At 44.4% G+C, this 10,595-nt stretch overlaps 1 protein-coding gene across 1 annotated transcript in view; it reads left to right on the top strand.

Annotated features, from left to right (window-relative positions):
• The first annotated feature begins 2,773 nt into the window (after positions 1–2,773).
• The window catches only part of PLB1 (phospholipase B1), an 88,149-nt gene continuing 80,327 nt past the window's right edge, over positions 2,774–10,595 (top strand). The window contains exon 1 of the mRNA XM_062571308.1: positions 2,774–2,882. Within this exon, the coding sequence (XP_062427292.1) occupies positions 2,774–2,882 (109 nt within the window). The remainder of the gene's footprint in view (positions 2,883–10,595) is intronic.

Here is a 10,595-nt window from a genome sequence, read left to right as displayed (position 1 = left end):
TGGCAGTGCCTTTTGGTCTCTGATCATCTAGTGATGGTTTGAAACAGTGATATTTTCTGTATTATTACTGGTCTTCAGAGCATCCCGGCCCATGGAAATATGCAAGTTTGACAATGGTTTCTGACTGTGAGGGAAGATACTGAAGTACAGTTGTGCAGCAGTACAACTAGATTACCGTGGCTTGTTAAAGTAGTTGCCAGCAGATCTTGGGAACACAGACCAGTTGACTTGCTTAATTAGATGTATTCCTTCCCCTCCTGCATAACAAGCAAGCATAGATTATGTCTCTGCTAAGGAGGATTTGTGGTAGGACTGAACCACCAAAGGTATCTTCTTTTCTTCCTCCTCATAGTCTTACATTGTGTAGCTGTGTCCTGATGCAGGCTGCCTGCTGCTACAAAAATGTCTTCAAGGTTCCCCAGGACTTTCCCTCCTAAGGATAGCTACAGGTCTCCTGCCATAAAATTTTCACCCATTCCCAGCTAAAGGGTCTGTGTTAAGTTTCAATTTAGACTATTTTCAGGAGTGAAAATGCGATAGAAATTTGGTGTCCTCTGGTGGCAACTATGAGCGTTACAGCTGGCAAAAACAAGTGTGACCCTCAAAATTGAAACTGTTCTAAACAGCAGGCCTTACCTAGGCCATGTGCATTGATCATTTAGAGCACTGATACTCTTTTGCACCTGCACCGTAAATATTTCTATTCCATTTAGGCTTCTCTTCTTCCTGTACATCCACTCCTTCTATTTATTTTGTGTCTTGGAAGCCGCTCTCCTTTCTGAAGTGCTGTGGAGGTATGTGTGACTTTGGGTTTTGGGTTGACTTGATGGTATTCAGCTGTGATTTCTTTGCCTTGCAAAAAGAAATGTAAATTCTGTACAAAAATAAATTTAGCTTCCGTAAGTACCTCTGCACACTTAATGAAAGCCTTTGCTACCTGCTCTTATGCAGTCCCCAAGCAAAATACATGTGCCTAGTTCCAAAGGCCTTTTAACCCACTTCTCTGCAAGCAATGAATCCACAGTCCCCAGGCTTGTCTGAATGTGGTTCCACTCACTGGGTAAAGAAACTGGTGAGCAAGGAGACACAGAGCATCTGGATGGCCCTTGTTTGGCTCTGTTAGCCACAAAACAGGTGATAGCAGCTCAGAGCTTTGCATACTTGGCAAACACTACAGTGGGAGGATGCATTTGCCACAACTGGTAGCGTGTAAGGTAGGTTAAGAGAGTGTGCTGAGCCTTAAGCTCCTGGCTCCAGGGTCCTCTTCTGGAAATGGACAGAAGATGATCAGCCTCAGGGACCTTGGAGGAGAGAATCTGAAATAGTTTGGTGCAATTGCATCTAGAGGGTCAAAAGGCCCTTTCTCTTAGGAAAAAAACCAGCCTTCCTCTCTTTCCCCATCCCATGCACCAGGATACTCGCCAGTCTCCTCTTTTCTAAGACGCAAAAGGAATGCGGCACAGCTGGGGCTGGCTCATCCATGTCAAAGAGATATGTTTGCTGATCTGGAGAGGCAGGTTGAGGAGCTAAATGCTCTGTGTGGGAGTCAGGTAAACAGAGGATTTTTGAGGTGTGGGTAGATGGGTTATCATGTCTGGGACAAAGTGGCACTCAGACAGGCTGACCCCATGGTGTGTGTGTGTCGTATCTTCACGTGGGAAGAGCTCCAGGGAGCACAGAAGAGGCAGGACCTTCCCACACCGTTGCTGCAATTACAGCTGTGCTCAAAGGCTCTGGGTGAAAACACCCCTTTGTGGTGTGAACACAAATAGCAAAAGGCAGGCACTGCTTTGGGAATTTTGTAGTTTAATGGAAAAGAATGGGAGAAAGGAAATACTAGTGTTTCCATTTTACAGAGAATCACAGCACGTTGAGACCTTGGCTTAAATTCAGTTATTTCGGTGCCTGATTCTCATTAAAATCTTTGAGGACTGGGTACTCTGGATTTAAGAATCAGTTAACACACAGACAGACTCACAGGAAGAGAATCTGTATTTTCAGGTCCTTGCTCGTAACACTGTCACTGCATCTATCAGCGGCAGACAGATTGCTTTGCTGTCTGCCTTCCTGCCCCTGCTGCTCTCTCAAGGCTCTTCTAGCACTGTCTGACTCTCCCAAGACTGCGGCAGTAAATAGGACTCTCCAGACACCAGCATTATCTCCTGATCTGATACCTGAGAGGCCAGCTGAAGATGAGGCTATGGGAAGTATCTAGTCCCCAGCTTCTTGCTGCCCAAGGACTCAAACAAATCTTTATGCTGCAGTAAAGTGAATAAAGAGCTTTTTGCAGAGGGTCTCTAAATCTTGGGATCTGCTGTTCTCAGGGTCTTTGGAGCCCTCAGCTGGCTTGCAGCCACCGTTGGGCTCCTGCTGGCCTGCAGAAGGGCAATGCCCAGCACATGCTGGCAGCACACGCACGTTGCTCCCCTCCACACAGCCCTGGGCTCCTTGGGATCAGAGCATGGGAGAAGATTCCCATAGCTGCTGGGTGGGATCGCCGAGCCTCCCTTTCCCTGTGAGCACAGTGGCAACTTTTTCTGACTCACAGCTAAGAGGGAGAGACAGCAGCGCTTCCTATATCACCTTATTTCAAGTTTCAAGTTTACCTCCTTGGCCAGCTGCCTAAATCTTTCTGGATCTGAAGTTTAGTTTTCGGTCGTTTATTTACCTTGGACTAAATTAAAGGCCCAGAATCTGCGACAAAAGGCCGTGAAGAGCAGCTCCAGCTTTTGCTGCGTGGATATGCCAGCTCTTTCGTGACAGGGGACCGGGGATGGGGCCAGCTGCCTGCCAGGCGGGGGCCGGTGTTGGCTCTGCAAGCTGTGGAGGCCGGCGGGATGGCGCCAGCCTTCGGGCAGTGCCTGGCACAGCCTGCGGCGGGAGTATGCCTGCCTTCCCTGGGTGCCAGCCCCGGGCCAGCGCTCAAGGGCTTGGGTCCTTCCTTGCCAAGCAGCCAGACACAGCGTGTGTGGGAGGCTGTGCCCTCCGGCAGGCCCAAGGGAGAGATGCTGAGTGTCACTTGTTCACATTGCACCTGAGGTTTCATTGCAGTACTGCTGCCTTGAGCAGCTGCCAGGTGTTTGCAGGAGGCTGCTGCTTCATAGCTCATCCAAAACATGGGCACAGCTTCAGGAGTGAGCTGCCTTATTTACTTATTTGTTGCCACGCTCAGGTCTCCGTAGCAGCTCTGCCAATCCCCAAAATCCAAGGGAAAAGCCCAGTGTTCCAGTGATGTGATGAGCTTAGAAAAATTCACTTTAAAGAAGTGTATTTGAGGATTTGTGTTTGCATTTGGTACTTATTTTTGAAAGCCATTTTAGAAACTGCTAAGATCCTCCTACAGTCACCAACTCCAGAAGACTGTTTTGACTGTTTTTTTTTATTATTATTATTATTTTCCAGAAGGAAGGAACCAAGGTCCTTTGACTACTCAGTAGCCCTCCTATGTCCAGACTGGTGGTGTTCAACTCCTGCATGAAATGACTTAATTAGCCTTGGTGTCTTCCTTCCCCTTGAGTTTTCTCCAGCAGGTGGTAGCAGTCTCCTTTAAACTGTGCAGCTTTCCTGCCTGCAGCTGTGAAATTCCCGCCCTAGGATAAATGACCCTGGCTGCCCTTGGCCTAACTTCATCCCCTACCCCTCTGCTGCATGCTTGAATTCTCCTGTAAAGGAAGAACGGCTGTTCAGGTCCAGAGCGAGCACTAAATTTACCATCAATGTGAAGCGCAGAAACTGGAGGCAATGGCGTAAGATCCCATGGGAATGGGAAACGTCTCACTGTTGTGATATGATTCATAACCGTTTCCTGGTGCTATAGTGTTCTTCCCTTTCTGGTTGGTGGTACAATAGCTGGAACAATGCAAGGACATACTTCCTAAATGAAAAAAATGCCGAGATCTAAGGCCTTGTCTAGGCAGTAGGATTAGCTGAAGCATTCACGTGTCACAGACATGCTGTATCTTCACATGAAATGGATAATCAGTCTGCTTTATATTTCAGCAATAAATCCTCTGCTATGCCAGTGTAATCTGATAGTTTTGTGGGTGCAAAAACATTACCCTCTGCTATATGGCCTGTGCTTGTTAGCAGCTGAAAGAACTACTTCCTTAGTGTGTATGGTAAAAGGTTGTGCTTCTGGTGGCAGTATTTGGGGTTTAATAACAAAAGGTTGAGTGCTAAGGGTCTTTTTTAAATATGCAACTATAGATTCATTACTTTGTATTTTAAAACATTGGTCCTATAGCTGAAGACATAATTTGACTGTCAGAGTTTCTAATTTTCAGTATTCTGTATAAGTAATGCAGAAGAAAGCTTTTCTGAAGAGCAGCTGAGAAAAACTTGCATACAGGGAGAAAAATCCGTAGGCTTTTACAGCTATAGTTCTGATACCAAGCAAATGTCTAGGTATATTATAAGCTACCTAAAAATGCAGTAATGGCTCAGACAGTTTGGCTAATATGGTTGAGTGCATGTAACTGAATGTATGTTTGGGTGTTGCTTCCTTCAGAGCTGACCTGGAGAGCTGAGTTTTGCTTTCTGTACTGTTATGCTCTGTTGGGCCTAGACCTGTGAGCCGAGTAGGGGGTCACATTCACTTAAGAGTATTAAGAGTTCACTTAAGAGTACATTAAGAGTATACAAAGGCACCACTCTGCTGTTCTTCACCACCATCTTCCAAGCAAAGCCCTTCTGCACCAGGTGTGTTGTTGGATGCCAGGTTGAGCTAGTTCCGCGTCCTGCCTGGGCAGTACCAACGGCTCCGGGAGAGGCACAAGACATCCTGCATGGATCGTTATCTAATTAACTGCATGGCTGCAATTCCCCAGGGTGTTCCTCAATACTGCCAGTTGGGGTTTCTCAGGGAGTGGAGTTTTCCCTGCCTCCTGGGGGATGTGGCTGTTGGGCTTGCAAAAATGCAAAAGCCTTGTCTTGTGTCTCACGCCTTCTGCAACTAAGAGGAAATTTTTTCTTCTTCCTTTTGCAAACTTCTTTCATCTTGGTCTCTGCCTGCCATTTGCTATTCAGTGTAGGAGCTGTTTTGACGCTTGGGTGGTGGGAAGGCATGTTTGCAGCAGATTTACAGGCCTTGCAGTTGGTGCTGTTTCCCTTCTGGAGCATGTCACAGCATCTAAAGGCTTTTGTGGATAAACTGACACTCTTAGAGCTGTGGTTTTCTGCAAATGTATAAATGAATGCTACCTTCCTCCCTTTTTCTACCCTTTGCCTGGTGTACAGTGAGCTGGGGAGCTTTCTCTTGGGGATTTTACACACTTTCAGTTCACTTAGGAGGCTGTTTCTCAGACACCCTGATAACCAGAGCTTTCTCTTGAGGAGTGATGCAGCCATAGGCACTTCCATGTAAGGACACAAAAACACCAAAGGTAGCACCTTTTTACACTGAGAGTGTGTAATGCTACATCACTAAGAGCCATGAAAATGAGGGCAGCCCCAGCCCTCCCCCCCCGTCCCTGCCATACACACACACCCCTGGGGTGGGGAAACACCCCAGGCCCCATGTACCCCCATCAGTAAAGTCCTATCTCTTCGTTACCTGCCTGGTCAAAAGAGGCTGGCTGTCAAGCTGTGTGTCAGTCTGGGAGATGCCCAGGTGGAACAAACTCCCCTCTCAGGCATGAACGTGGGATCTGGGGAGCAGCTGTTGGCACTGATGAGGTCCATGCTGTGCTTGGGTTGGGATGAGGTTAGAGACTCAGGAGGTGGAGGAACTTTTTCCCTTGTCTAGGAAGATTCCTGATTAAGTGTTATCTGGAATAATATCTAGAGGTGTTCACAATTAATATTGCATCCCCGTTTCTGAAAAGTTAAGCAGGCATAAGATTGATCTCCAATGCATTCCCTTAAAGAATGACAAATTTCAATCATGAAAAAACAAAACCCAATATAGACAGCCCTTTGAAGGATGGGTTAGATTGCCAGGGACACCGGGTGTGTCAGAGGTTTAGTTAAGTATTTGAAGCTATTTATTTAAGTAGTCATCCATTAGCTCTGCAGGAGCTCTAACTGGGTATTAGTAGACTCAGAAGGGGACCAGGGAATGCTTCAGGGCTTTGTGTAAGCACAGCAGAGTGTTTTTCTGAAGCTTAATGTTAATGCTATAATCAAGGAATAGAGGAGTCTTGCTTAGGAGTGTAATATCATATTCTAATTGGCACTTGTGTAGACTCTTTGTATCGGCAAAAGTGACGGGGCTGTCGTGGTAGTATTGTAGCTGGGATTTTGAAGACCTGCGTATGCTGTTTGCATGCTCAGAACTCTGATGCCTGCATTTACTATCTGCACAGAAGCAACGATGCACTCTTCCTACGTACTTGCTCTGTACATATGCAGTAACTCTTATGCGTTGCTTGCTGTGCCTGTAATGCTCCGTAAGCTTGGTATGTCCTGAATTGTGCCTACTGCAGTTTGGCTGAGAGGCTGCGGAACTTCATCAAGCTGGGAAAACTAGAGCATAAGCTTGGTCATCCCAAGCCTTAAGATCATGCTAGTTTTTGGTCAGTTGAGTATGAAGGTTGATGTTTGTAGAAAATTCTCTGGCAGAATGGGGACAGAATTACCTGTACTGCTTGTGGGCAGGTGGTCTGTCTTGGAAAGGATTTGTGAGGAATGCACCTGGATAGGAAAATTCTCTGGAGGGAGAACTGCCCATATCTCATGGGCTGCAACTTCACATGGAGTGGCAGAAGTTGTATTTAATATTCTTAGTGCTAGGACTGGTGGCACTTGAGGCTTTGCACTACTTCCTTGGTGCCTCTTGGTCTTTTTGTTGTTGTTTTTTTTCCCTAGTATTGGGAATCTTTTGGGCTCAGACTGTTTCTAAGAGCTTTAACTTTCCCCATTCACATGAGATAGTGATTGAGAAGAAACCTGCTGCTCTGCTTTCTAGAGCTCTTTCCTCTGTGTGACGGCTAGTGCTTGTTCTGCTGGTTCCAGCATCACCCGAGCTGATCACTAAGCAGGGAAGCCCCCCTAGACCCTTCAGGAGTGGTAACACATCCCTGTAGAAGTGCTTGGTCTTCTTGTGAGGGATATTTACACTGTCTGACTTCAGAGCAGGGATTCATAGCAGAGGATAGAGCAGCACTGCCTCACACAACAGCTGGCTGCAGCTCTGGGAGGAGGGCTTGCACTCCTTGCTCTAATCATGAGCTCCCTGTGCAGACTCTGATGTGCTTCACACCTCTCTAGAAGTCAGTTAAACTTAGCTTTTTTGCAGTTTCAGTGAATTAAATTGGCTCTTAGAAAGGTCTGGTGGCTTTGGAGGTAGTGGAAGAGAAACTGGCACAGTATTAGGCTGAGTGAAGGCAAGGAAGGAGCAGAGGCAGGAAGAAAGAGGAAGAGCACAACTTTTCCCCTTTAGGTACATGTGGGCTCTTGCAAAGGGGTCAGTTGCCCCTGTAACCTCAGGAATGGAGTCTCCTTCCATGCCCAACAGAGACAGACTGGTGCCAAACTACGGTATAATACATTGCCTGGAAGAGCCTTGACTGTGCTAGAAGACGACTTACTGATTTAGGTGCTCGTATTTGGTGAGACCACATCTGTGAAGTGGTCAGCTGTCTCGGGGCGGGGGGGAGGCAAATTCTCAGCACAGCAGGGCACTTGACTTCATTATTTTCCTGTGACAGAATTTGTATCGTTTGAGTTGTGTGATATAAGTCAATTCCTAAAAGTGTCGGACCAGGGTAACATATGCTTACACCAAGCATATGCGTCTTTATTAAGAGTTATTTGTTGCATGAGCAATAAAACACACCTGCTCTGCACGTCATGTTCTGGATAGCTTTTTAACCATTGGCAGCAGCCCCAAAACTACTACTTTCAGTTGTGATCACATTAGTTGTTCAATAAATAGTGTGGCTTGTTTCTCATAGATACAGACAGAAAGGATGAGCAGAACAGGGGAGAGAGTGCATAGCGGAGGAGAGAAGCAGAAGAAGCTGTGCCACCTCTGCCCTTTTCTTTTTGACCTGCAGATGAGGCAATGTATAAACACATCTTTTTGAAACAAGGTATGAAAATGTTATCACTGTCAATTTGCTTTCCCAAGGTGAAGAGGCTAATAAAATTTATGGCTGCTGAGTTATCAACTTGGTAAGATATAAAGGAGGAAAAAGAAGAGAATTTCTTTGGAACAGCCATAGAGCCTAAGCAACAGCACTTCAAGATTATCAATTCATAGAAGCACTAATCATGAAGCTACTGTTAGGCCTGTTCTTCCTTTGGTTTCTCTCCTCAGAAGGTAAGATTTGAGAGGTACTTTGAAAATTCCAGTTATACAGTATATAGGAACCTATATTTTTGTTTTTTGCAGGGCTAGCGTATATCAGAAATTAAAAGTAGGCTGAGGAAAATCTGCGAGTAAAACTCTGGTCTTGCCTGTAGTTTTGGTTATGTTTGATCATTTTAGATGCAAATTTCTGCATTGGTTTGCACTGTTCCGGGGACTGACTTCATCTGAGGCAGGCACTGAGGTTTTCTGAGGAGAAAAACATCAAATAATCGGACTAGTACTAAGATCTGTCTCCAAGTGGTGCAGAAGTGCAAGCAAGAGCCAGAGGTTTTCTCTGAATTCGTGCCTGTGATCATTTGCATTTTCAGTGATGGAAGACTGTTTACATGGGTTAGGCAGCATCCTGGCATTCAGAACATCTTCATTTAGATTCCTGCTTTTCCACAGATTTTTTTCAGTATAGTCCGAGTGAATTACTGTAGCCAAACAAACAAAAAAGACTCTTATTACCTATTCTGGGTCTATGTATTTTACATTTGGAGCAGGATGCTGACTTTGTAGGTGCTCTAGTACTGCAAATGCTTATTGGCTCTGTGCTTTACTTCTTCATCTGGGAGAAAATGATGTGCAATAGTAGTGCTTTAGCTTACTAGTAGGTTGTGAGGATAAACATCTTCAGAGGATTATCAGGCTCACTGGTAAATAACTAACTGCTGAGAGATTTCAGTTCCTAAAATACACAGAAGAAATAATCACAATTAATTTCTTAATTTAGGAGGAAAAATGCAGGGTGACTGGAGTTCCTGTGAAAAGTTGATTCAATGAAAAACTGTGAAAGCAGCCTGTAAGAATTATTTGTTGCGACTATAGTTCTTAACTATAAGAGCAAGGGAGGAAATAGGATAAGAATTTTTCTCCACTATTTTGGGAAAATTGTCAGAGAAATGCTTTCATTGATAATATAGTTGAGAAAACTGAAAGCTAGAATTATTGAACTGTAGAGTAAGGGAGTAACTGTAATTTTGGGAGCAGTAGGAGTTAAAAGACATCCTATGGAAAGCATAAATCCTGACCAAACAAGGAAAACTGAAGAATATATGCTCTGGTAGGTTAACTATATTCAGACAAGCCAAAAAAAAAAAAAAAAAAAAAAAAATCTGAGAGAAAGCAACAAATAGTTGCTAAAGGAATAAAAACTAATATATCATTTTTCAAAAACACCTGAAATGGGGAGTCTGTAGGGCTGACTGAAATATAAACAAAAGCTCAGGCCCAGCAGAAAAGTTATATTTCTTTTCTTTAGTGTCCTCTGCACAGGAGTTTGAATCTTTCTGTGCAGGGGACAAGCCTGAGAAATGGTAAAATCCTTGAGTGAATTGATGACACAAGAGGAAAAAGACTACCAGGACTAGGTGACATTCACCCAAGGGAGCATGCTAGACAGAAATATGAGCATGTCAGTGTTGGCTCTGCTGCAAACTACTTCTTGAATGAGTGTTGGTATCAGGAATGGAAGATGGCAAATGTAAAGCCAGTGTTTAAACTAACCTCCGTTTTAGGACGATGTGGAGAGCTGCTGTGGTAGTTTTATGGTAATGAGGTTGACTTCTGTACTAGGAAAATTGGTAATACTAGAGTAAAGAACAGAATGAGCTGACTCAGGGCAAGTATGATACAGCAAGAAAGCTTTGTTGTGGAACTGAAGAAGAAAATTCATGATTATGGGCACATGCCCATGGATAATTCAGCTGAAGTGTATATAGATTTAAAATTCTTTGGACTAGAAGCCTTTTAAAGAAGCTAAGCTGTTGTGTGAGGAGACTTTTATGGGCCGCTGGTTTAAAGGTGAGGAATTAAAAATCAGATTAGATTATAAATCTTCAAACAGGAAGAAGAGGGGAGAGAGAACCTGCAGAGTCTCACAGTGATCTGTTTTGGGAGATGTGCTTTTCACCATGGTCAGAAATGATCTGGATAAGGGGGCAAACTAGCTTACTGATGCAAAGTTATCCAGGATATTCAAAATGAGAGCTTAGAAATAATGTGTATGGGCAACAACTGTCCTAGCTATGCATTCACAATAGTGAAAGAGGCAAACAATTTCAGGAGTCACAGAAAAAACAGAGAACTGAACAGAAAATGCAGTTCTCTCTGTGTGCAAGTCCATAGTTCACCCATACCCGTAAACCCGTAAAAGGCTGGAAGGAGGAGAAGAGTGATCAAACTTATGAAACAGCTTCAACATGAGACAAGATTAAATAGATTGACTCTTCAGCATGGAAGAAAGATGGATGAGGACATGATATAGGCATACAGAGGTATGCAGAATCATGAATTTTGTGGA

The sequence above is a fragment of the Rhea pennata genome, chromosome 3, assembly GCF_028389875.1.
Source record: "Rhea pennata isolate bPtePen1 chromosome 3, bPtePen1.pri, whole genome shotgun sequence".
NCBI lineage: Eukaryota > Metazoa > Chordata > Aves > Rheiformes > Rheidae > Rhea > Rhea pennata.
The sequence above is the reverse complement of the archived record's forward strand: the minus strand, read 5'-3'. Positions and strand labels throughout refer to the sequence as shown.